The sequence below is a fragment of the Amblyraja radiata genome, chromosome 6 (genome assembly GCF_010909765.2).
Source record: "Amblyraja radiata isolate CabotCenter1 chromosome 6, sAmbRad1.1.pri, whole genome shotgun sequence".
Classification (NCBI taxonomy): Eukaryota; Metazoa; Chordata; class Chondrichthyes; order Rajiformes; family Rajidae; genus Amblyraja; species Amblyraja radiata.
In genome coordinates this window covers 93,164,979-93,189,596 of record NC_045961.1, presented here as the reverse complement: position 1 = coordinate 93,189,596, position 24,618 = coordinate 93,164,979, and the positions used below count along the sequence as shown (strand labels likewise).

At 41.1% G+C, this 24,618-nt stretch overlaps 1 protein-coding gene across 3 annotated transcripts in view; it reads left to right on the top strand.

Annotated features, from left to right (window-relative positions):
- The window catches only part of ube3a (ubiquitin protein ligase E3A), a 54,485-nt gene that overhangs the window by 16,071 nt on the left and 13,796 nt on the right, over positions 1-24,618 (top strand). For 2 of the 3 annotated variants that reach the window (XM_033023249.1, XM_033023251.1), the window contains exons 2-4: positions 6,706-6,750; positions 18,311-18,624; positions 21,014-22,260. In XM_033023249.1, coding sequence (XP_032879140.1) covers positions 6,706-6,750; positions 18,311-18,624; positions 21,014-22,260 — 1,606 coding nt within the window. Of the gene's footprint in view, positions 1-1,443; positions 1,527-6,705; positions 6,751-18,310; positions 18,625-21,013; positions 22,261-24,618 lie in introns of all 3 variants that reach the window. The other variant, XM_033023250.1, reaches the window with a different exon arrangement.

Genomic DNA, 24,618 nt, shown 5'->3' with positions numbered 1-24,618 from the left:
CTAAGGAATTTATTTATTTAGCGAATGCAAAGTCCTTTAGCCAAGCAGTTGCCTCTTGATCTGCTGTATGAAGGGTGACAAGTCCTCCTTTGAGTCTTTGTTGAGGGCATGCTTCAATGATGTGTTGCATTGTTTGCTGCTCTCCACAAGCACACCGTGGGGTTGGGCTGCTGCCCCATTTGTGAAGGCTGGCCAAGCAGGGGCCATGTCCAGTCCTGAATCTATTCAGCGTCGTCCACTGCTTCCTTGGGAGATTGGTGCCAGGGACCGGTAGGGTGGGGTCTGACACCAGATGTTTATTTGGGACGTCCTTGGACTCCCATTCCCTTTTCCAAGCTGATTGGATGGTGAAATCATGGTGAAAGGAATTAGAGGCATTGATAGAAAGGGAAAATCAAAGACCAGCAAATGCTCAATGTAAAATGAAAACCACAAATGCTGGAAACATTCTGCAACTCGGGCCATCTTTGTGGGAAAAGAACTAATGTTTCAGATCAAATGCCCTTCATCAGAAATTATAGATGAATAACATTGCATCGGGCTGCCTTGCTCTGACTCACCTGGAAATATGGGTCTACTGAAGTTGTTGACATGTTGGAGTCTAAGGGCTGAAATATGTCCAGTTAGAAATTGAAATGCTATTCTTCATTTATATTAGGCTCAGTTGGAACTGTGTGAGGTCAAAAACAGATGTCAGAATGGGAGTGGAATAGAGAATTAAATTGGCAGGCAACAAGAAAATTGGTCACCTTTGCCTTGTGCAGTGTTCCACTATCATCAATAAATCTGCATTTGTAGTTGGTCTGGAGAAGTAGACTGTGATGAACACATCATTATACTAAATCAAAAGAGCACAAGTGAATTACTACTTCAACTGGAAGAAGTTTATTATGGTTCCTGAATGCTGAAAAGGTAAAAAGGACAGGTTTTGCATCTCCTGTGGTTTCTGTGCAAGTGGCAGGGAGAGGGTATTGATGGACAAGGAAGACTGAACTAGAATCATGGGGGGAATTGCTCCTTCTGAATGTTGGGAGAGGTGGGGAGTGTGATTAGTTGCGGCGTCATGTTGAATTATCATTAGCCGCAATGATAGAGATTCTGCAAGAATAGAATGGAGACTTTGCAGGAAGCAGATTGGAAGAAGGTGTACTCGAAATAGCTCTAGGAGTCTGGATATTAGAATTAAAAGCTGGTTTAGAGTTTAAATATCCTGCAAGTTGTTAGTGTCGGCACAGGCGATTTGTGAGTAGAATTAAAAGCTGGAGTTCTGCTAATATCTGTATTTCTAACTAAGCATCAATCTTTTGAATTGTATCTTGTGTAATTTCAAATATTTCGTACCCAGTCTGCAGAAAATAGGTATTTTGACTCGTGCAATTTTGACAAGTTTGTTTGATTAATATGGGACTAATTTGATTTCCTTTATTTCCTTGCTTGTTTCAGTCATAATTGCTACTTTTCAACACCTATGTTGGCTGATATCTGATCAAAGTATAACAGCCAGAGAGAGACAAGCAGCACAGGAGGTACCAGTATGTATTTAAGATCATAAGATTTAGGAATACAATTAGGCCATTCAGCCCATCGAGTCTACTCCGCCATTCAAACATGGCTGATCAATTTTTCCCTCTCAACCCTTGTCTCCTGCCTTCACCCTGTTACCTTTGACAAACTCATTGTGGTTCTGAGCTCTGTTAGCTTTCCAAACACTCCTTAATTTGCGAATGCGTACACTAACAAGAAAAAACAAAGTATTTAAAATGTATAGCAGAATTCTTGAAGGTTTAACCATTTCATAACTTTCTAAATGTCTTAAGCATTGGCATTATTTCCTTTTATCTAACAGATTGTGTCCTTGGAACTATGTGACACTACAAATCAATTTCTGTGGGGCGGGGAGTTGTGGGGGGGAGAGGGGTTTGTGGGTGGGGGTGGGGGGGGAAGAGGGGTTTGTGGGTGGGGGGGGGAGGAGAGGAGTGAGCTTGGAGAAAAGACGGTGGAAGAGCCATGGACGAGAGGGTGGTATCACGGGGAGGGGCCAGCGAGGGGGACCAGAGGGGTAGTGGCTGGAATTGGCGGTGCGATGTGTACTCGCAGTGGTCGCTGGTTGTACTCCTCCACCGGGATCAGAGTCTCCGCTTGGCGACATCTACGACTATTGGTTGGGCTGGGTCTCCGACATTATTGACTACAAATGGCTACAAATCTAAGCCTAATGGGCTAGGCTTTTTATCATTGAGTACAAGAGTTGCGACATCAATTGTATAAAATGGTGGTTGTGCTGCACTTGGAATACGGGGTACTGATTGTGGATGGTCAGCCATGATCACATTGAATGGCGGTGCTGGCTTGAAAGGCCGAATGGCCTGCTTCTGCGCCTATTGTCTAGTGTGTATAATTCTGGTGACAGGAAAAATGTGATTAACCAAGAGAGGACATGGAAAAGGTTCATAAGGGTGTTGCTAGATTGGAGAGGTTGAGTTTCAAGGAGAGATGGAGCAAAGAAGGCTGAGAGGTGATCTGATAGAGGTGTATAAAATTATGAAAAGCATAGGGTGGGTGATATTACTATTTCTCATGAGGTGTCTATAAAGAGAGGGCAGATTTAAAGTAACAGAGAATTAGGTTTATAGGGGATAGGGGTAAAATTTTATTTGCATTATTTGGTATCTGGAATGAAAACGATAGAGGGCTGGCCCAGGAATCCATTTAATATTTTCTTATATTTTTAACATAATTCAGCCTTATCATGAGAATGGTAACAACATTTAAGAGGCATCTAGGCAGTAATTGAATGAGCAAGGTTATGGAGTTCAGGAAGGCAAGTGAGGTTAGTAAAATAGGCATGATGGTCAGCATAGACTTGGTGCACCAGGAGGCCTGTTGTATTCTATACAACTCCATGACGGTAAATTGAATACATTTGATTTGCCGTAACTAATTTGAACTGGTTTAGATTTCTCTCAGGTAATCCTGTCCACTCCATAAATCTGAGCATATAATTTAATCTGGAATTTCATATTTGAGGATGGTGGCCATTCATATGAAACAGTAACACAAAAGGTAGATGTGAAACACTCGGGCACTTGGAAAAAACATAGAATGGAATGCTTCCTCAACCAATACCATTTTAAAGAAAAGTATTAATACCACGTGTTTGTGGGAATTGTGCTGTTCACTTTGGGTGTTGATTTTTTTACATTTTGTACCTGTGGCTGAATTCAGAAAATAGCCACAGCATGGAATTGGGCCCCTTGGCCCACTGAGTCCACCCCAAGCATTAAGCACCCATTCTATTTTTATCCTAATCCTACCCTAACCCATTTTATTCTCTCCATACTCCAAATGTTTTCTGTCAAATTCTACGACTCATCTACCCACTATGAAGATTTTACAGTGGTAAATCAGCCCACCATTCTGTGAACATTTTAGCCATGAAATGTAATACGCTTTTTATTATTTTGGAATCCCTAATCATTCTGAATATTTGTTTTCTTAATTTCTATTGAGATTGTACACAGATAAACTATAGTGAAATATTATTAACGACTAAACTGATCAAGTTGCATTAGTTCTGGTCCAAAGAAATATTACGTATTGTAAATGGGAAGAAAAATATTTTAAAGCTTGTTAGGATTTTTTTAGTATTAGCAGGTTAAAACGTGTGCAAAGCTGGGAGCTTCTATTTTGTTATAAACCTTTTTAATTTGAAAAGGTTCATGTTTGTGTGAAATTGGTAAAAATACTTTAAACATGCACATAACTGAAACATCCATTTTATCAGGAGCTGTAAATGGTTCTCTGATCTTGCACACCATGGCCTCTCCTTCAATAGCCTGCTTGAATCTTGTGATTCGTACAAACCGCTTGTGCTCACTGCTTCCTTTACGCTACTATTAATGCTTGAAACTTCATTCGCTTTGCCTGTAACTCAGAATTCAGTCTTTGAACTATTTTTCTTGAATTGAATTGAATCCTTTATTTGTCATTCAGACCTTTCGGTCTGAACGAAATGCTGTTGCCTGCAGCCATACATGTAATAATAACAAAACACAATAAACACAAATTAACATCCACCACAGTGAGTTCACCAAACACCTCCTCACTGTGATGGAGGCAAAAGTCTTAGAGTTACTGTCTCTTCCCTCCTCTTCTCCCTCTGCGCCGAGGCGATACCCCACCGGGCGATGGTAAGTCAGTCCCGCGGTTCAAGCTCCGCGGCCCGGGGGGTGGTCGAAACTGCCCGCAGCTGTTGCAACGGGTGCTCCGGAAAACAGGCACCAGCCTGTGACCTGCGATCTCCCGACATTGTCCTCCATTGGCCCGCGGCCGAGCCCCGGATCCAGGTCGCCGCCGCCAGAACGCCGCCTCAGAAATTCTTCACATCTTTCTGTAAATACCCTCCTTTTATCCCTCTAATCCCATGGCGGACCAATCTTTAAATCAATTTAGGGGTCTGTTAAAGATGTATAAATGACTATAGACACAAAATGCTGGAGTAACTCAGCGGGGTGGGCAGCATCTCTGGAGAGAAGAAATGGGGGACGTTTCGGGACGGGACCCTTCTTCAGACTTGTATAAATGACGACTTTGCTTTATTAGATTCAGTACAAAATCATTCCATTTGAACTTTGTCATCGAGCTTTACATAGTTGAAACAGGCCCTTGGCCCACCAAGTCCATAAAAAAACTATCAAGCATCAATTTTCATTAATCCTACTCTGATTCAATTTTTTTAGTTCCCCCCACATTTCAACTTGCCCACATGTTAACTACATTCTACTATTCAGTTTAATTTTTAGTGGCCATTTAACTTGCCAACCTGCACACCTTTGGGATATGGGTATCTGATGAAAGTCCAAGTGGTCACAGCAAGAATGTGAAACCCCACCCAGACAATGCCAGGATTGAACCCTATTCATTGGAGTTGTGAGGTAATAGAATTGCCAGCAGTGCCACTAAGCCCTGTTTCTTTCCCAATTCTCTTAACAAGCTTGGAAATGTCCTTCACTTTTCACAATGTTTTCATTTTGCATTACAACTTTTGGTTCTGTCATAGTTTTCTGAACAAATTTGTTGTACCAGAGGGCATGAAATCATTTGGTAGTAGTTTTTCCTTTGTGGCACTGATTTGTAGGCAGAGAGATCAGAGGCTAAGGTAACTCTTGGGCAAGTGATATAACTCAAAATAGACTAGAAAACGAAGACTGAAAAAGACAGCTGGCTCTGGGACAAATCAGAGTTGTGATTGTAAAATAAAATGCAAGGTCAGACTCTGTAGAGGAGACACGTGTCTACTCCATTATTTGGATTTGTTCCACAAATAGCACTTCAAATCTATTTTGTTAATGTGTTGTAATGCACTGTTACCTCAGTTATTGAAGCACTTTGTCATTTTAAATACTTCCTTAGAGTATGTTCAGAATTTGCATCCTTAACACAATTTACTACAATTACAAATATAATGCATCCAAGTTTATCCTTTCATTAGGAAGATAAAATAAGTAAATAGTTTTGATTAAGTTTTGTACGACTGGTACCATACGTCGTAAGTGAAAGGAGCAGAATTAGGCCATTCGGCCTATCAAGTCTACTCCACCATTAAATAATGGCTGTTCTATCTCTCCCTCCTAACCCCATTCTCCTGCCTTCTCCCCATAACCCCTGACACCCATTCTAAACAAGAATTAGAAATCTAGGTAGCGAGATTCAAATTTCATGGGTATCTGGTTGTTAGTTAGAATCAAAGGAAACTTTATTTTAGAGGACTAATTCCTGGGTCAGATTCAGAAGACTTGAGTGGAAATTGGGATGGATAAATCGCACAACTGTTTGATTTTTAAACTCCTGTTCTATGAGGATAACAGAAGTTTAATAAAGTGTAGAGAAGTTCAATCAAAGGTAGCCAATAAATTCCTAGTTGAGGATTAAAATCTTTCAAAACTGTATAATCTGAATTTATGTAAATGAAAATGATGAAAAGATCTGGAATTGTTATACTGCTTTTCTGCATTGATTCTGTTACTCCCTTTAATGCATCAGTGGCATATTCTCAAATTTATATCGGAGGCATAGTTGAAATGGATTAAACAAAAGTGCAGATCATAAAATATATTCGAACATTATACATGAATTTATTTTCTCTAAAAGGTGTCTTCATTCATCACTCAAAAAATACTAGCTTTCTATTTTTTCCATTGAGGTGGGTGAGCTCTTATTTGTCCACATTGTTTTCTATCATCACTGGGAAAAAATACTAGCTTTTTATTGAAGTGGATGAGCTCTTATTTGTCTACATTGTATTCTATGAACATTTTGCACATTTGCTGCGTATCCCAATTGGCTAAAGCTTCTGTGCATCCTTCTTGCGTTTAGTCGTTTGCTTCTGCATTATCAGCAAACATTGATTACATTATTCTTGGCCTCTTCCACCAAACCCTGAAGACTTACAAGATATTTAATTTCATTAACATTTCATTATTTCAAAGTATCAATTCTGCTGTCTGTTAAGGTCCCACGTTAACTTGTGTAAATCCCTTACTTATTACTTGCTTGCAATCGGTTTACATTTCTTGCTGGTCTACTCTTGTTTTCTCCTTTCTCATCTCTTATACATTTTAAACTAAATTGTTGATCTTTTCTGTAACAAGTTGCATGTTGGAAATGCAGTGTGCTCTGTGGTAACACTATTTCTTTTAATTACAGTAAACAGGGAGAACCTTTGGCTGAAAACCGCACAGCGAGCCGAATGTGAGTATCGTTGCATATTAACATACTGTTTCTAAGCTGCTGCTTCAGGATATTTTCATGTCGTCAGAGGCACCTGTCATTGTTTCAATCCAGGCCTGAAATCAGGAACTTATTTAATCACCTTTTGCACATTTAAAAATAAATTATAGATGTTTAAAAGAATATAATGAGCTAATTGAGACCTTTAATGCCCCTTAGGTTTGCTCTGCTATTCAATGTTATAACTGGTACAATGGTACAGCACTATTATTGTCACGTGCCGAGGTACAGTGAAAATCATTTTTTGCGTACAGTTCAGTAATTTTATACTATACATAAGCACATTTTAGATTCCTTGCAGGTGTATCGGAATAGTACACAGACAGAGTCGCCAGGTTCGGTGCCATTTTCAAGTCCAAGTTGTGATAAGTGCAGAATTCCTAACCTGGCCATAAAAGCCCATTGTCCTGGCGATGTTGCAGGGTTGGCCTGGCCAATCGTCCTCCATTGCTGCTCCGTGCTACTGCTGGTCATGTCTAGTCCGCGCTCCACCTCTGAGAGTGCCGCTGACTTCCGCAGCCGGTCCGCTTACAATTCCAAGTCCAAAAATATTTCTAACGTATGTTCAACAGTCACAAAGGTCTGTTCAGGTAGAGAGCTGCAAAAATTCACAACCCCCTTGTGTAACATCTTCTCATCTAGTGGGCTCATTATTCTGAGTCAAAATCCTCTGGTTTAAGATTCTATGGCCAAGGGAACAATCCTTTTCTACCAAGCATGCCCTCTGATTACGTAATCACATTGTAAGACAATTGCCTTCAACCAAAAACCAATATAGTGAACCATGATTGCACTTTATTTTATCTATTTTTAGTCATGTGTTAAACAGACATCACTTAATTAAACCATATATAATTGCAGTTTATCCCACCCTATTATGCTTCCGCTATCTTGTCCACCCACTCAGGATCTCCATGTTGTTTTGTAAGCGTTTTACAATACCATCACAGCTATTTTTCATTTGGCTTTGTATTGAGAGGAAGCTTGTATATGCTCTAGCCATTTTTAGAATTCATTATTATGTGTGCTAACCTGGTATCAATTGAATACCTAAACCAATTTTCCAAAATACATCTTTCCTGCTAGTTGTATCTGCAAAAAAAAAAACTTAATTTATCAGACATGATGTTCGTTTTATAGAATACTGATCACATTTCTATATTCCCTGTTTCTTGTTTGTCGTACGATTATGCTGAAGTCATTACCCTTGATTAAGGAACATAGCTCACAACAACAATATGATGAGGTTAATTTTAATATTGATTTTGCATGCAAAAATCCTACTGTTCACCATCATCAGGGGAGGATTACATCCTTTTGTTTTTGCAGAAAATGATTAAGAAGTTTTTTTTTTAACAATTATTGTATGAGAGATAGAATATCTTAATAGTTATAAATGTGCCAAAATAGCCAACTTAAGCAAGTAAATAATGTGATAAAGGCACATGACCTCACTGAGTCAGGAATTTGTTTGATTATATATTTAACAGGAATCATAGTACAATAATAAATGTCAAAACCACATTTAGCTATTTCATCGTGGTTCTGTGTTGTGTGAAGCGTTTTAAAAAGGTTTGAAACGGGGATAAAATATTTTGCACATCCTGCCACGTCATTCAAATAGATCATATTTCCTTTGATATTTTCTTTAAAATTCACACAATTTTGATAGTCAATTTTTCTTTTTCCAAGCTTAAGTACATTTTCGGAGAACTTTGTACCAAGCCTTTGTATGGATTAGTTCATGATATCGCTTCTGGGTGGCCTAGCTCAAAGTTGAAGGTCATGTCATAAGTGATAGGAACAGATTTAGGCCATTCGGCCCATCATGTCTACTCCGCCATTCAATCATGGCTGATTTATGTCTCTCTCTCAACCCCATTCTCCTGCCTTCTCCCCGTATTAATCAAGAATCTATTTCTGCTTTCAAGATATCTATTGACCTGGCCTCCACAACCTTCTGTGGCAAAGAATTTCACAGATTCACCATCTTGTAACTAAAGAGATTTCTCCTCATCTCCTTCCTAAAGGAACGTCTTTTAATTCTGATGCTATGACCTCTAGTCCTAGACTCCCACTAGTGGAAACATCCTCTCCACATCCACTCTATCCGAGCCTTTCACTGTTATGCTCCTTATTTTGAAGTCCAATGACAGACAAAATAGATTCATTACATAGAAACTGCCTTGCCCCACTGAAGTCTAAAGTAATATTGTGAACGTGCTTAAATTAAGTTGATATCCTCAAACCCACAACCTGACGCAATGTAACCAAGTCTGCCAAGCAGGATACATAGTTGCAAAAATAGCCCATGAAAGCCTTCACTTGCTGCCCCCTCTTCACTTTCAAGTTTCTGTCCTATAGGACCAGCCTGTTGATAACATCTTAAACCAGATGTGATCTGTCACTTTTAGTGTTTTTGCTTCGTACTGGGATGGCCGAAATTCATTACCATAGGGGTTTCCAGTGCAGCTGTTGCATTTAATCGGAAACATTTTTGGTGGACGCATGGCAAAGTTGAGTTTTTTAACGTGCCACACACATTTTCAAAGAACTTTATAAATAGTAGTACAGCAAGACTTAAGAACACAAATTATGATAAAAGTTAATATCACTCGTTTTCTTTTCATTACTCCCATGAGTACTTATCTATGGAACATAAAATAGCAAACTATTTTCGGACTGGATCAGTATATTTCATTGCAGTTTTCTTCATGATTCATAGACCACTTGGACTTCACTACAATAGCTCACCAGTCCCCTAGTAGTTGGGTTGTATATTGAAATTGATAAACCTCTGATAATTAAAACCATTTAAGTGAAATGACTACTTAAGCTCAAGTGAAATTACTTGTTGATATAAATTCTGCCTGGCAAAAAATTCTATTTTAATAATGTTTCTCCAAATAACCAGAATGTTTGTATTTGGCAGTGCTGTTATACCCCTATTAGTCTTCCAGCTATAAAGGGCTGAGTTGAAACAGGGACCTGTGTCACTTGTATGGTTATGATGACATATTGAGAATAAATACTTCCCTTCTTTAACCAAGAAGACAAAGGAGAAAATGACAAAAAGGTTTAATCTGAGTGTGCATGAGGTGTTGCACTTTGGGAGATCAAATGTAAAGGTAAACTATACAGTAAATGTCAAATTGCATAACAGCATTGATGTACAGAGGCAGATGTCTGGAATGTACTGTAAAGGATGGTGGCAGAAGCAAATATGATGCTGGTGTTTGGGACCTAAAAAAAACACAGAGATATGCAGGTATGGTGGAATATGGATCACAAATAGGCAAAGGTAATTAATTTGACATTGTGTTCAGCACAGACATCACGGCTGTACTGTTGGGTGTTTTAAAAGGAAAATATCTAAATAACTGCTAGTGAATTTAAAGGGGTTAAGTGGGGAAGAAAGGAACATAAACATGTTAGTCATAAAGTGGCAGTGCTACTTGAGCTGTGTTTCACATCTCCAGTGACCCAGGATCTGTCCCAATCTCTGCTGTGTTTGTGGAGTTTGCACATTCTCCATGTGACTGCTCCAGCTTCCTCCCATATCTCAAATCTGAGTGGGTTGGTTGATTAGTTGGCCTGTATAAATTGTTCCAAGTGGAAGCTGGGAGCCGTTGATGGGAATGTGAAGAGAATAGGTTACAAGAAAGATTAGTAGGAGAATAAGATTGTGAGCTGGTATGGAGTTGATGGGCTGGAATGTCCTCTGGCAGATGGAGTTACGGTTAGAGCTTGGAGGAAGGTAAGAATGATTTTGGGTAAAGGAGTGACACAGGAATGAAGAAGTTTGTCATCCAATGCAGATGAGGTCAGTGAAACCTCAAAAGAGTTGATGCTTGAGAAAAGACGGAAGGGAGTGAATGGGGAACGAGATATTGAAAGACATAGGTATACACAAGAAGAATGAGGGCATAATAGTACAGGACAATAGGTGAAGACTACCAGGTCTTCAAGCCAGTGCTGCCATTGAATTTGATGGGTCTAGTCTATCCCAACCCTCAATACCATCATCTTATGTGAGCTGTGTTACCTACACATAATTGCTCAGGGTATTGGGAACTTCAGTGTAGTCACACAAACTGATCTTTATATTTACATGTGCAATGCTTAATAAAATGTTCATATTCTGTAACAGTTATCACCTCTTGCTATCCCCACCCCCATTCATGTGTTTTACATAAGTAGCAAAAATAAATCCCTATCCTTCGGTATTTTTCGCAGTAAAATAAATTTTATGATCTACAGTCACGGTGAATATTGGCAAACCTTTTACTAAAAAACAGGTTAATTTAAAAAAATAAATGTATGAATATAGACCATAGCACAAAATGTATACAAATAGCTTGCGAATTATTATTGGAATATGTTGCTGGAAATATGAAGACCAAGCTTCAGTGAAGAACATGTAAAATTTCAAAATTATTAATATCGTCTCGTGTGGTGACATCAGTTTGAATTGTTTTGAAGAAAGCATGTTTGTAAGGATTATTACAGACTTGCTAAACACCACTGGACAAATAGCAATTTTCAAAGGAATCACTCTTATTAAGGGAAAGGTAGCTTAATCACTTTTGAAACGTTCAGTAGCTTTCATCAGTCCAATGGGGCAGTATAGCAGAGGCACATTAACCAGGCCCTTAATTTTCTTCATGTACTAATTCTTTGTGAACAATGAAGAAGGCAATCCAGGCACTCTCTGTATATTTGGAGAGTAGATCTGCTATAAATGAGAACATAATTTTAATAAGCCAGTTCAGTATTCTGAAAAACGCAAGGATTTGGCAAAGGTCATTTGAGAATTAAAAAAAGCGAACGGGGTGCCTGGTAGTGGGAGAGAGCGGGGTGTAACAGCGAGAGAGAGAGGGGGTAGATGTGAGTGGGAGACGGAGAGACGGTGAGAGGTGGGAGAAGAGAGGTTTCAGTTAGACAGACAACCACTGGTAAAGCCATGGCTCGTTGCTTCTAGGAGAGTCGAGATAATGTCCTCAATCGAGAGAATGCAACTTCAGAATCCCCCTCGTCTCAACCGTGCTGGAGTTTTCCGCGGGCACAAGGAACAGATTACCTAAAGTTTGCATTGAATGGACTGAGTGTTCTTACCGTCCTCGCCATACACCGGCGTTTTGTGAGAGTGTTGGATCCCGGGATCGAGGAGTCAGCGCCCGACAGGTGAGCGGACCGCGGTAGCTGGTGCATCTCCGCTCGCCGCTGGAAGTACTGACACCTTTACTCCCCGGGTCGGGCGCTGCCTCAATCCCGCTGCTCGGCGGCGGCCAACTAAGATTCCAGCGCATTGTCGATGCCTCACATCAGCTCCTGATCCCCCGCCGCCTGTCTGGATAATGTGACCGACGTTGGTTGAGCTGAAGCTGGGATCCAACCAGTCTCTCAAAACGCTGGTGTACAACGAGGATGTTAAGAACACTCAGTTCACTCAATGCAAACTTTAGGTCATTTGTTCCTTGCACCTGTGGAAATCTCCGCTCCCATTCATCCCAACCCCGGTGCAAAAGTCTAATGTGTAGGAAGTCTGAAGGAGGGTCTTCTATCCAGAGGTCCGCGGACAGGTGTGTCGGCCCAGGCTTGCAGCCAGCCAGGAGGGGAGGCACCGGTCCCAGCTCCACTCTGCCTGTCCCAACGACGGGATGGGCAAGGTTGAGCTGGAGTTGGTGCTTCTTTTCCAAGCCGCCTGCGGGTCTGGGCTGCCGCTGCGACGGGCCAGCGCTCCGTTGGGACAGGCAGAGCCGAGCAGGAGCTGGTGCCGCCGCTCCCGTCCGGACGGGACACTTGGAGGGGACTGGGACGGCCCAGTGGCGGCTGGATCGGGATGAGACGCAGGTCTGCACCCATGCAGCAGCACGGCCGCCGCGAGTGTTTAGCCCGAGCGACTTATGACCTGTACATGCGCAGTGGGAATACCGAACTGGCTTATTGTTTCTTTCCAGAATTAGCTCTTCAAAAGTCTGTGCCTTGTCCCACTCAAGTATCAGTATAAGAATTGCTATTTTGTTTGGTTTCTGAAAAATGTATGCAGGTTTAAAAGATGTATGTCTCTAGCATGTGTCAGTTGTAGCCTATAGAATTTACCTGAGAAATTTTGATCCAAGAAAAAATGATGCCATGTTTTATATTTGGGAAATAATGTTGTTACTGATCTAACCTTCGTGTCTATAGGGATATTTCCCAATATGGTCAATTCCTGTTAATCTGACCCTAATTTTTCTAGAATATTCACAATCTGACAATCCATATTCCGGCTCGAGGTTTTTCTAAAACCGATCATTAATTTAGTAATATTTCAATCATGTAACAAACCAGCAATGAGGAAAACAAACATTGCCAGCCTTGTGTGTCCAACTCTTCATTCAACTCATAGACAATCATATAACATCTATGATTGGCCCACACGTTCTCAGTTATAAGATCAGTTTGCTAACCTTCAGCCAGTCAGAAAGTGTGAAACAGTAACTTTAATTCAGAAACTTGGAATCACAACTGTAAAAGTTGCATTCTCTCTACCAGCAGTTTTCATACACAAAAAAAAATCAAGCTCTCATCCATTCGTGAAAGTTCTCATTCATGCATATTTTTGGACAGAATAAAGGAACAATTTACAATAATTGCACATCTGTAGAGTTGTTGCCTTACAGTTCCAGAGATCCGGGTTTGATCCTAACTAAGGGTGCTGCCTGAATGGAGTTTGTACATTCTCCCTGCGACCTGCGTGGGCTTTCCCCGAGAGCTCTGGTTTCCTCTCGCATTCCAGTCATGCAGATGTGTAGGTTAATTGGCTTGGTTAAATTATCCCTAGTGTGTGTGTGTGGGATAGTGTTAGTGTGCGGGGATCTGTGGTCGATGCTGACAGTGGGCCGTAGGGCCTGTTTTCGGCCTCTATCTCTAAACTAAACTAATCTGATTTGTTCTTCCTGCGTTTGAGGCAGCAGAGGTTATGTAACTACCTCCAGGCGCTGTAGCCCGTTCAATGTCCTGTTGTCGGGGGCCGTGAGGTCTACCTCTCCACCAGGGGGACGGAGGACAACACAGTCGAAAATGACATGCTGCCCTGTTTGCTGGTCTGCTCCACCCACACAGGCTGCTGATGAACGCAGCCCCCAGCGATGCATGTTGGCGTTGAACCGGCAGACCCCTGTACGGAGCCGGTTCAGGGCGACCCTCTGTTTGCGGGCCAGGTCTGTGCCGGGTGGGGCTGTTGTGTTCGGTGCAACAGTGAATCGCGGAGGTCGTGAAGTCTGTTCCCAGCTGGTTCCCCCTGCTAATAGTGTGTTGAAACCGGAGCCACAGAGGGTCGCTGCGTGACGGGAGAAGGGGCAACGTGATGACAGGTGTTGAGGTCCCAGTTGCTGTGAGTCCTGGGCGAGGTGGTGCAGAGAATGTTTGGCTTCCGATGGGGCCTTGCACATCAGCCTGTGGGTGAAGTACTCTGCAAAGCTTGGGTGAGATACATAGAAACATAGAAACATAGAAATTAGGTGCAGGAGTAGGCCATTCGGCCCTTCGAGCCTGCACCGCCATTCAATATGATCATGGCTGATCATCCAACTCAGTATCCCGTACCTGCCTTCTCTCCATACCCTCTGATCCCCTTAGCCACAAGGGCCACATCTAACTCCCTCTTAAATATAGCCAATGAACTGGCCTCGACTACCCTCTGTGGCAGGGAGTTCCAGAGATTCACCACTCTCTGTGTGAAAAAAGTTCTTCTCATCTCGGTTTTAAAGGATTTTCCCCTTATCCTTAAGCTGTGACCCCTTGTCCTGGACTTCCCCAACATCGGGAGCAATCTTCCTGCATCTAGCCTGTCCAACCCCTTAAGAATTTTGTAAGTTTCTATAAGATCCCCTCTCAATCTCCTAAATTCTAGAGAGTATAAACCAAGTCTATCCAGTCTTTCTTCATAAGACAGTCCTGACATCCCAGGAATCAGTCTGGTGAACCTCCTCTGCACTCCCTCTATGGCAATAATGTCCTTCCTCAGATTTGGAGACCAAAACTGTACGCAATACTCGAGGTGTGGTCTCACCAAGACCCTGTACAACTGCAGTAGAACCTCCCTGCTCCTATACTCAAATCCTTTTGCTATGAAAGCTAACATACCATTCGCTTTCTTCACTGCCTGCTGCACCTGCATGCCCACTTTCAATGACTGGTGTACCATGACACCCAGGTCTCGCTGCATCTCCCCTTTTCCTAGTCGGCCACCATTTAGATAATAGTCTGCTTTCCTGTTTTTGCCACCAAAATGGATAACCTCACATTTATCCACATTATACTGCATCTGCCAAACATTTGCCCACTCACCCAGCCTATCCAAGTCACCTTGCAGTCTCCTAGCATCCTCCTCACAGCTAACACTGCCCCCCAGCTTAGTGTCATCCGCAAACTTGGAGATATTGCCTTCAATTCCCTCATCCAGATCATTAATATATATTGTAAATAGCTGGGGTCCCAGCACTGAGCCTTGCGGTACCCCACTAGTCACTGCCTGCCATTGTGAAAAGGACCCGTTTACTCCTACTCTTTGCTTCCTGTTTGCCAGCCAGTTCTCTATCCACATCAATACTGAACCCCCAATGCCGTGTGCTTTAAGTTTGTAAACTAATCTCTTATGTGGGACCTTGTCGAAAGCCTTCTGGAAGTCCAGATACACCACATCCACTGGTTCTCCCCTATCCACGCTACTAGTTACATCCTCGAAAAATTCTATAAGATTCGTCAGACATGATTTACCTTTTGTAAATCCATGCTGACTTTGTCCAATGATTTCACCACTTTCCAAATGTGCTGCTATCCCATCTTTAATAACTGACTCTAGCAGTTTCCCCACTACCGATGTTAGACTAACTGGTCTGTAATTCCCCGTTTTCTCTCTCCCTCCCTTCTTAAAAAGTGGGGTTACGTTTGCTACCCGCCAATCCTCAGGAACTACTCCAGAATCTAAAGAGTTTTGAAAGATTATTACTAATGCATCCACTATTTCTGGAGCTACTTCCTTAAGTACTCTGGGATGCAGCCTATCTGGCCCTGGGGATTTATCGGCCTTTAATCCATTCAATTTACCCAACACCACTTCCCGGCTAACCTGGATTTCACTCAATTCCTCCAACTCCTTTGACCCGCGGTCCCCTGCTATTTCCGGCAGATTATTTATGTCTTCCTTAGTGAAGACGGAACCAAAGTAGTTATTCAATTGGTCCGCCATATCCTTGTTCCCCATGATCAACTCACCCGTTTCTGACTGCAAGGGACCTACATTTGTTTTAACTAATCTCTTTCTTTTCACATATCTATAAAAACTTTTGCAGTCAGTTTTATGTTCCCTGCCAGTTTTCTTTCATAATCTATTTTTCCTTTCCTAATTAAGCCCTTTGTCCTCCTCTGCTGGTCTCTGAATTTCTCCCAGTATGCTGCTTTTTCTGGCTAATTTGTACGCATCATCCTTCGCTTTGATACCATCCCTGATTTCCCTTGTTATCCACGGATGCACTACCTTCCCTGATTTATTCTTTTGCCAAACTGGGATGAACAATTTTTGTAGTTCATCCATGCAGTCTTTAAATGTCTTCCATTGCATATCCACCGTCAACCCTTTTAGGGTACCTACGAGTACTGGCAGAAGATCCGTCGGAGTAAGGCGTAGGCAGTCGGTGATGATTGCATGGTGTCGTTGTGGATGGCGTCTAGCTTGCTAGTATGAGCGCTGCGGCACCATACTGAGGCGGTGTACTCGGCGGCGCTGTACTTGAGTGCAAGAGCACTGGTTCGGCGAGTAGATGTTCTGGCGCCCCATGACGATCCAACCAAACAACGCAGGAGATTGTTCCGCGCCAAGACTTTAGCATGGAGAGCTTCAAGGTGTTGCTTGTAGGTCAGCTGCCAATCTAGTTTCACTCCGAGGTATGTAGTAAATGGATTATAGGGTAGAAGTGACCCATTGAGGGTGACGGTTAGCTGGCGTTGAGATTCCTTGTTGTTCAGATGAAAGGCTGTTGTGTTTTTTGCCACACTCAGTTAACCCGCGACAAGCTCCATATCCGCTGAGAGCACATCCTCCACGTTTGACCAACTCCTGTCCGAATGCAGTATCTGAATTGTTTATCTAATGTAAATGCAAGTAGACAGAAGTCTCTGGTGTGCAAGAAGATGTTCGTATTTTTACAAAAAGCAAATAAGTTATGCATAGGAAAGAACTGCAGATGCTGGTTTAAATCGAAGATAGACACAAAATGCTGGAGTAACTAAGTGGGACAGGCAGCATCTCTGGAGAGAACGAATGGGTGATGTTTCGGGTCAGGGCCCTTATTCAGACTGATGTCGGGAGTGAGCAGTACAGAGATAAAATGTTGTCGGAGACAGTAAGACTGGTCGGAGAAATGGGAAGAGGGAGGGGATGGAGGGAAAGAAAGGGCTACTTGAAGTTAGAGAAGTCAATGTTCATACCGATGGGGTGTAAGCTACCCAAGCAAAATATGAGGTGCTGTTCCTCCAATTTGCGCTGACAATGGAGGCCAAGAGCTGAAAGGTCAGAGTGGGAATGGGAGGGGGAGTTAAATTGGTGAGCAACCGGGAGATCAAGTAAGTTTAGGTGGACTGAGCGGAGGTGTTCAGCAAAACGATCGCCGAGCCTGCGCTTGGTCTCGCCGATATACAGGAATCCACACCTGGAACAGTGGATACAGATTCAGATTCAACTTTAATTGTCATTGTCAGTGTACAGTACAGAGACAACGAAAAGTAGTTGAGGTTGGCGGAGCTGCAAGTGAACCTCTGCCTCAATTTATCCTGTGCATTCAATATCAGATACACATCGTTCAGACAGTCATCATTAAGTCGGTCATCTCCAAAATCGTAAAATACAATAATCCGACATGGTCGATAATTCGATATTTACAGGATGTAAGGGATTGTCAGATTAACGAGAATTGACTGCATATGTTTGGAAGCACTGCATGCTTTATAAATCATATGTAATTTTGTTCATAATCCCCAAGGGCAGTACCTGGCAGAAACCCTGTGCAGTATTTTATTTTATATTTTTTTAACTTGTGTAATTTAACTCATGAAGGAATTATGATCCAGAATAAGTCCAAATTAATCATTTCACTTCTGCCGTAAAAACTGGGCAGCCAGTTTCTGTGAGTAGGTCCTGTGATTGTAAACGTGAATTGGATACTGCGACATGCTGCAGTAAATAATTGCAATTATACTTCAAAAGGATGGTAACACGTTTTATGCCAATTCTTGGACAGAATGACATCCACATTGTTTGTTCCCTGCAGTTATTCTAGTCAAGCCCTCTTTACCAATTGGAAAACTGCTGCAAGTTGCATGTGCTGATGGAAATAATGACGTTAAATATCAATTAACAAGTTTTTTTAATTGTGCATTTGTTTAAATTAAACACTGCTGTGCTAATGCAACTGTGCTTCGTGTTTTTTTTGGAGGCTGAACTAATCCCTCTGCATACCGTTTTGAATGTTTGCCACAGGAAGCGAGCAGCTGCAAAGCATCTAATAGAACGCTACTACCACCAGTTAACTGAGGGCTGTGGAAATGAGGCCTGCACGAATGAGTTTTGTGCTTCCTGTCCAAGTTTCCATCGTATGGATAACAATGCTGCGGCCATAAAGGCCCTTGAGCTTTTTAAAATTAATGCAAAACTATGTGATCCTCATCCTTCGAAGAAAGGAACAAGCACTGCCTACATGGAAAACAGCACAAAGAGCTCTCATAACATCATCTGTTGCTCAGAAACAAAAGTGAATAAGCAAGACATGCAGACTCGTAGGGAAGATTTTAAAGGTGAGTTGCAATATAGTTAAAGATGTGATGTACGTGATCTAGATATATTTAAAATTCTGAAAAATGCCCATAATATAAATTAAATGTTTCTACTTGTGGAGAAAAACACTGGGAATGGCATATGGGGGGGGGGGGGGGGGGGGGGAGTGTTGGGGGGGGGGGGGGGGGGGGGGGGGTATGCGATCATTTAAGTGAAGATGAGATGAGAGGGATATGTTGCTGGGTAAAGGTGGAAGTCGACTCGAGTTAGCCTGGCCAGTTGGGCCATGTGCCCTATTTCTTACATTCTTATTGATTTCTGATATTGAGTAGTTCAGGTTGGAACTTTAATGGCAAATGAAGCAAGGAGAGAAACAAGACAACAGTTGCTATGACAGATGGTAATACTGTTGTAAGTAGATGTGCATAGTGTAATTTGTGCACTATTCATCTGGTAGAATTCTGAAAACTGACTTAATGAACTGACTGGAAATGAATTTGAGTTACATTTTAAGCAAGAGAAATCCAGTTGAAGTTGAAACTTGCTATATTTTGTCAATTTTGGGGATAAACCCTTGTTTGGTTGGAAGGAGGTGGTGCATTTTATCACCATTTGCCAGCTTGCCTACATAACCTCTGAGACATTGATCCAACTCGAACAAGCTAGACCATAACTAGACTAAATATTATGCTCCTATTGCCAGGGTCAGATGAACTTGGTATGTACAAAAGTGAGTTTTCATTTGCTCCCCCAGTTATCAAACTGGTTGAGTTCTGGATTTCCATCTCCAACACTATCTTTTAAATTGCTCTTTAAAACCTACTTCTGCTTCTAAAGTTTTGTTAATAGTGTGAAGCACATTATATATTTGCTCATGGAGTAAGGATATCCCTGGCAATCTTGCAACTTATTGTTCAAGAGTCAACTACCTTGGTGGTTCTTGTGTTGCATGTAGGCCAGAATCTAGTACGTTGCGGATTTGCCTCCTTTAAGGACAGTACTGAACTCTACGGGCTTTAGTGACAATTTAATTTGTGGTTAAATTACTGAAACTAGTTTTCATAATTGCAGATCTAAGTGCTGACATTTAAATTCCCCAGCTGCCATAAGGAGATTTGAACTTCTGTCTCGGGATCAATAATCTAGAACTACGACTGCTAGTTCATTAACCACTGCTACCACATGTTGGTCTGTTTTCAAAGTCTTACTGGCATTAAAGTGCCTCCACAAATCCTGCTGCGTATGTGCTGAGGCTTAATTTGCCTGTCTTATGACAAGTACTGCGTGAATTTAGATAAACTTTTCACAAGGATGGTGAACTTAGTATTTGTAAATGAATGAATGGACTTTATCATCAAAGGTTTTATCATTCGGTTAGATATTATCAAGCGTTCCAAAATTGGCTAATGTTAATGTTATTTTAGACATTGGCTCTTCGCCTCAGTAGATCATGGATAACCAATTCTTAAAAAGAAAATCCAACTTTGGCTGATTAATCCTGCCCTAAATTACACTAAATTTGCTTTAGATACTCAACCTACAATGCAAGCAATGGTTTTGAACTGAAGCAATGATATGAGCATGGATGTCATGTGTCGATGAGCAAGTCAAAATTTTCAAGGGGTGCTTCAACTTTTGATTGCAGTTTTATTTAAATGCATTTTTGCTTGAATAAAACTTTCACAGAGGGCATGAGGTTTTAATATTTCTCAAATACAGGATATTGAAATATTAGTCTGATTTCGGCTTTGAGTACTTGGGTTCCCATAACATTGCAGCTTGATACTTGCCTTGTAGGCATTTGACAACTTGCTGGATTTCTTCATTATTTCAGAGGGTAGAATAAGAACTCATTTCTGGCGATAGTCCCCAGATGTAAAAACTGAAAACCCAGTTAGACTCAGTTGCTCATTCCTGTGCAAACAGTAACATGATAAATATAAATTTGGCAACTTGGATGTCTCAGACATCCAACAGCCATTAGGAACATTCTTTGAAGTATTTTGTTGGCTGTAAAGATTTTCTGATGCCCTGAAGAAATATGTAGCCGCTCGCTGTATTAATAAAGAGCATGTATTTGCAGATCAGTGTGTAGATAAACTAATCTTGCATTATTGACAGTTTACCCCAACCCAGTCTCTGTCCTTTAAAATTTCACGATTGCCTGAAGGAGCAGTTGTTGTAAATTTTAGATGTCCTCAGATGTGTGTATTTCCAGAAATATACTATTTTCTGAATCTTGTCATCTAATACAGCAATTTAATTTGCAAAAATAATCAAAATCAATAAATAATCAATAAAGACTTCCATATTGCCTTTTGGATACCATTTTATTCTTTACCACTTTATCGTACTAAATCCTGTGATGTATTTTTTAATAAAGATCTTCCCATTATGTTTCCAATGTAGATGTGAATTACCTGTCAGAGGAAAAAGTGTATGAAATCTTGGAATTATGTGGGGAACGCGAAGATTATTCACCGTTGATACGTGTTATCGGTCGAGTTTTCTCAAGTGCAGATGCCTTGGTGCAGAGTTTCCGAAAGGCTAAACAACATACAAAGGAAGAGCTAAAATCATTACAAGGAAAGGATGAGGATAAAGATGAGGATGAGGAAGAAAAAGCTGCTTCTGCAAGGTCCATGGATGATGCCGAGGCCTCTTCATCAAGAAGCTTCATTGGAGGCACACAGTCAAGAGAAAACAATGTTCATAGATTAGGACCTGATGAAATATCTATTGATATTGATGCAGTCAGACGGGTCTATAATAAATTGCTTTCCAATGAAAAGATAGAAACAGCATTTCTGAATGCATTGGTGTACTTGTCGCCAAATGTGGAATGTGATTTGACTTACCATAATGTGTATTCAAGAGATCCCAATTATCTGAACTTGTTTGTCATAGTCATGGAGAACAGCAACCTTCATAGCCCTGAATATCTGGAAATGGCCCTTCCACTTTTTTGCAAAGCCATGAGCAAGCTCCCCCTCCCAGCTCAAGCCAAATTAATTCGCTTATGGTCAAAATACACTGCAGCCCAAATCCGTCGGATGGTGGAAACATTTCAGCAGCTCATTACGTATCGGGTCATAAGTAATGAATTCAGTAGTCGAAACCTGGTGAATGATGACGACGCTGTCGTTGCTGCTACAAAATGTTTAAAAATAATGCACTATGCAAACATTATTGCAGGAGATGTGGATACAGGGCACAATGAGGAAGAGGATGATGAGGCAGTTGCTGAATCCAGTGAAATTACTTTGCAAGAGCTACTGGGTGAAGAGCGGAGAAATAAAAAAGGACCCCGAGTGGATCCCCTCGAAACCGAGTTGGGTGTGAAAACAATCGATTGCCGAAAGCCCCTTGTTTCTTTTGAAGACTTTATTAATGAACCACTAAACGACGTACTAGAGATGGATAAAGACTATACTTTCTTCAAAGTAGAAACGGAGAATAAATTCTCATTTATGACCTGTCCCTTCATTCTAAATGCTGTAACCAAGAATTTGGGACTTTACTATGACAATAGGATACGCATGTATAGTGAGCGGCGAATCACTGTTCTTTACAGCCTTGTCCAGGGGCAACAACTGAACCCTTACCTTCGACTTAAAGTCCGACGTGACTACATTATAGATGATGCACTTGTTCGGGTAAGTTTGTTTTTAATGTTCTGTGGAAACAGTTAAATTGCAATGTGTTTGGAAGTCTTTGATCTCTTGCTAATTAATGCGTGTTATGGTTTGCTGTAAAAGGCAAGGGAACCAATAACTTAATTTTCCAATTTAGAACAAGACATTCCTTTTCTGACCTGCCTCATGTATCTAGCGTGGTAATGAAAGACTCTTAGCCTTGCTGTGTCAAATTCAAGTTGATACTAATTTGTGACCTCCGTTTGACTGTATACAGTTAAATCTTGATGTTTTTTTTATTTTCAGTGTTTGAGTATTGCAGGCACCACCAGCATAAATTGTCTATTCCTAATTTCCCTTGAAGGTGGTGTATAGCTGCCACATTGCAGACTGCAGTCTCTCTTGGGGAATGTGTTTGGGGAACGATACTGTTGGAAAAAGTGTTCCAGGATTTTGATTTGGCAGTGAAGGACTGATGATATATTTCCAAGTTAGGATAATATAAAACGTGGTGAGCAACCTGAAACCAGTAGTGCTCCCATGTTCCTGGTGATGATGGTGATAGAGGTTATGGCCTCGGAGATGCTGACTGAATAGTCATGCATGTAACTTCAGCTGCCTAGCCTTTCAAGATAGATTACTAAAATTAAATTTGGATGCATGCCTGGGAGATGAAATGAGTGAATGGGATTTGTTTGCGCTTTCACTGAATTCAGAGTCCTCTCCTGCCAATCTCTGAATGATAGTCATACAATGTGGGAACAGGCCCTTTGGCCACCGACCAGCATCTCCCATTCTTGCACTGTCCTGCATTTGGCCCATATCCCTCTAAACATGTTCTATACATGTATCTGTTTAAATGCTGCTTAAACGTTACAATAGTCCTGCCTCCTCTGGCACCTCGTGCCTTACATCCACAATCCTTTGTGAAATGGTTACCCCTCAGATTCCTGTTAAATCTTACCCCATCACCTTAAACCCATGTCTTCTGGTTCTTGTTTCCCTGGGCAAGAAACAGTGTGCCGATCTATTCCTCTCATAAATTTATACACAGAGTATAGCAAGCTGCCTGATGACCTTCTAATATTTAGATCACCGATATTTACTAAAAACAAATATGGAGGGAACTGGGAGTCTAACTCTATTGTCCCAATACAAGTAAATCTTAACAAAGAGCAACAGTTCTATTCTGAATGAAGTGCTGAATTTAGCAGGCTTCTGTTTCAGTCCCACATGGAAGGCTTTCACTCTATACATTGCATTTCCTATCTACCTTTCAGTCTCTGGAAAGGATACAGATGGATGTGTTCTAGCTGGACTAATGCACATGCAGCTGATTAACTTGCTCACAATTTTCATCGTCACAAATATGCTAATTGTAACCTCCTTTACCCAGTCCACTTTTTTTTTAAAGAAACTTAATTTTTCAATGAGTCATGTATTTGTGTACATACATGTGCAAAGGCACATTTAACAATAATTTGCAGCAGAACAAATTGTCTAAATACTTTGAAATTTGGCACATCACTTGGGACCTTGGTTCAAAATTGCTGTGAATGATTTTGATGGTAATTGTTTAGTAATGCACGTGGTTCCCTTTTTTGACTTTTTATGGCGGTGATACCCCCCTTAGGCTTAACGTCCTGCTGAGACTTGTCTCGGCTCATTAGGTGTACAGGGGAGGTGCCAACATCAAAATAGTGTACCACAGCATGGCTTTTGGAAGAAGCAGGTGATCCACTTCCCATGAAAATTAATATTAGAAATGAATTCATAATTCTGGCTCAGTATTTGAGCATCCTAGATATTAATCACCCAATGTTACAAATGACATGATGGTTGTGCTTTGTGTGCCTAAGGTAGGTGAATTTTGCTGGTTATAAGATCTTACAAATCAGTGTGTTCTGTGGGAATGTATTTGGGAATCTACTCGTGCCTCTTCCTGAAGCAAACTGTATGTTGTCTTTTCTAATATTTAGACTAGTATTGTCTTGGGTACTGATATTAGCTGTGGGATGATTAAACGTATTTGAGGTTGAAACTAATGGCTAGTCCACTATTCGTATATGTGGAAGTTGTAAATGTTTGATACTTCTGTAGAGATTTTAGACACACCACGATTATGTTTGTGTCAGTTGATGTTTTCAAGTTCTAGAATTTACCCCATAATTCTTTCTCTACCTTAATTTTATTTTTATTTGTCTTCTTAAAACTTTAGCCTTGTGTTTCGTCATCTCTGACGTTGCTCTGTGTGTGCCTTGTTGAATTTTGTTTGATAGCTTTCTTGAAGATTACCTTGGGATATCAGAGGCATTATATAAATACATGTTAAATGTGATTTTGTCCCTTGTCTCACTATGTATATTTTTGTGTTCTTTT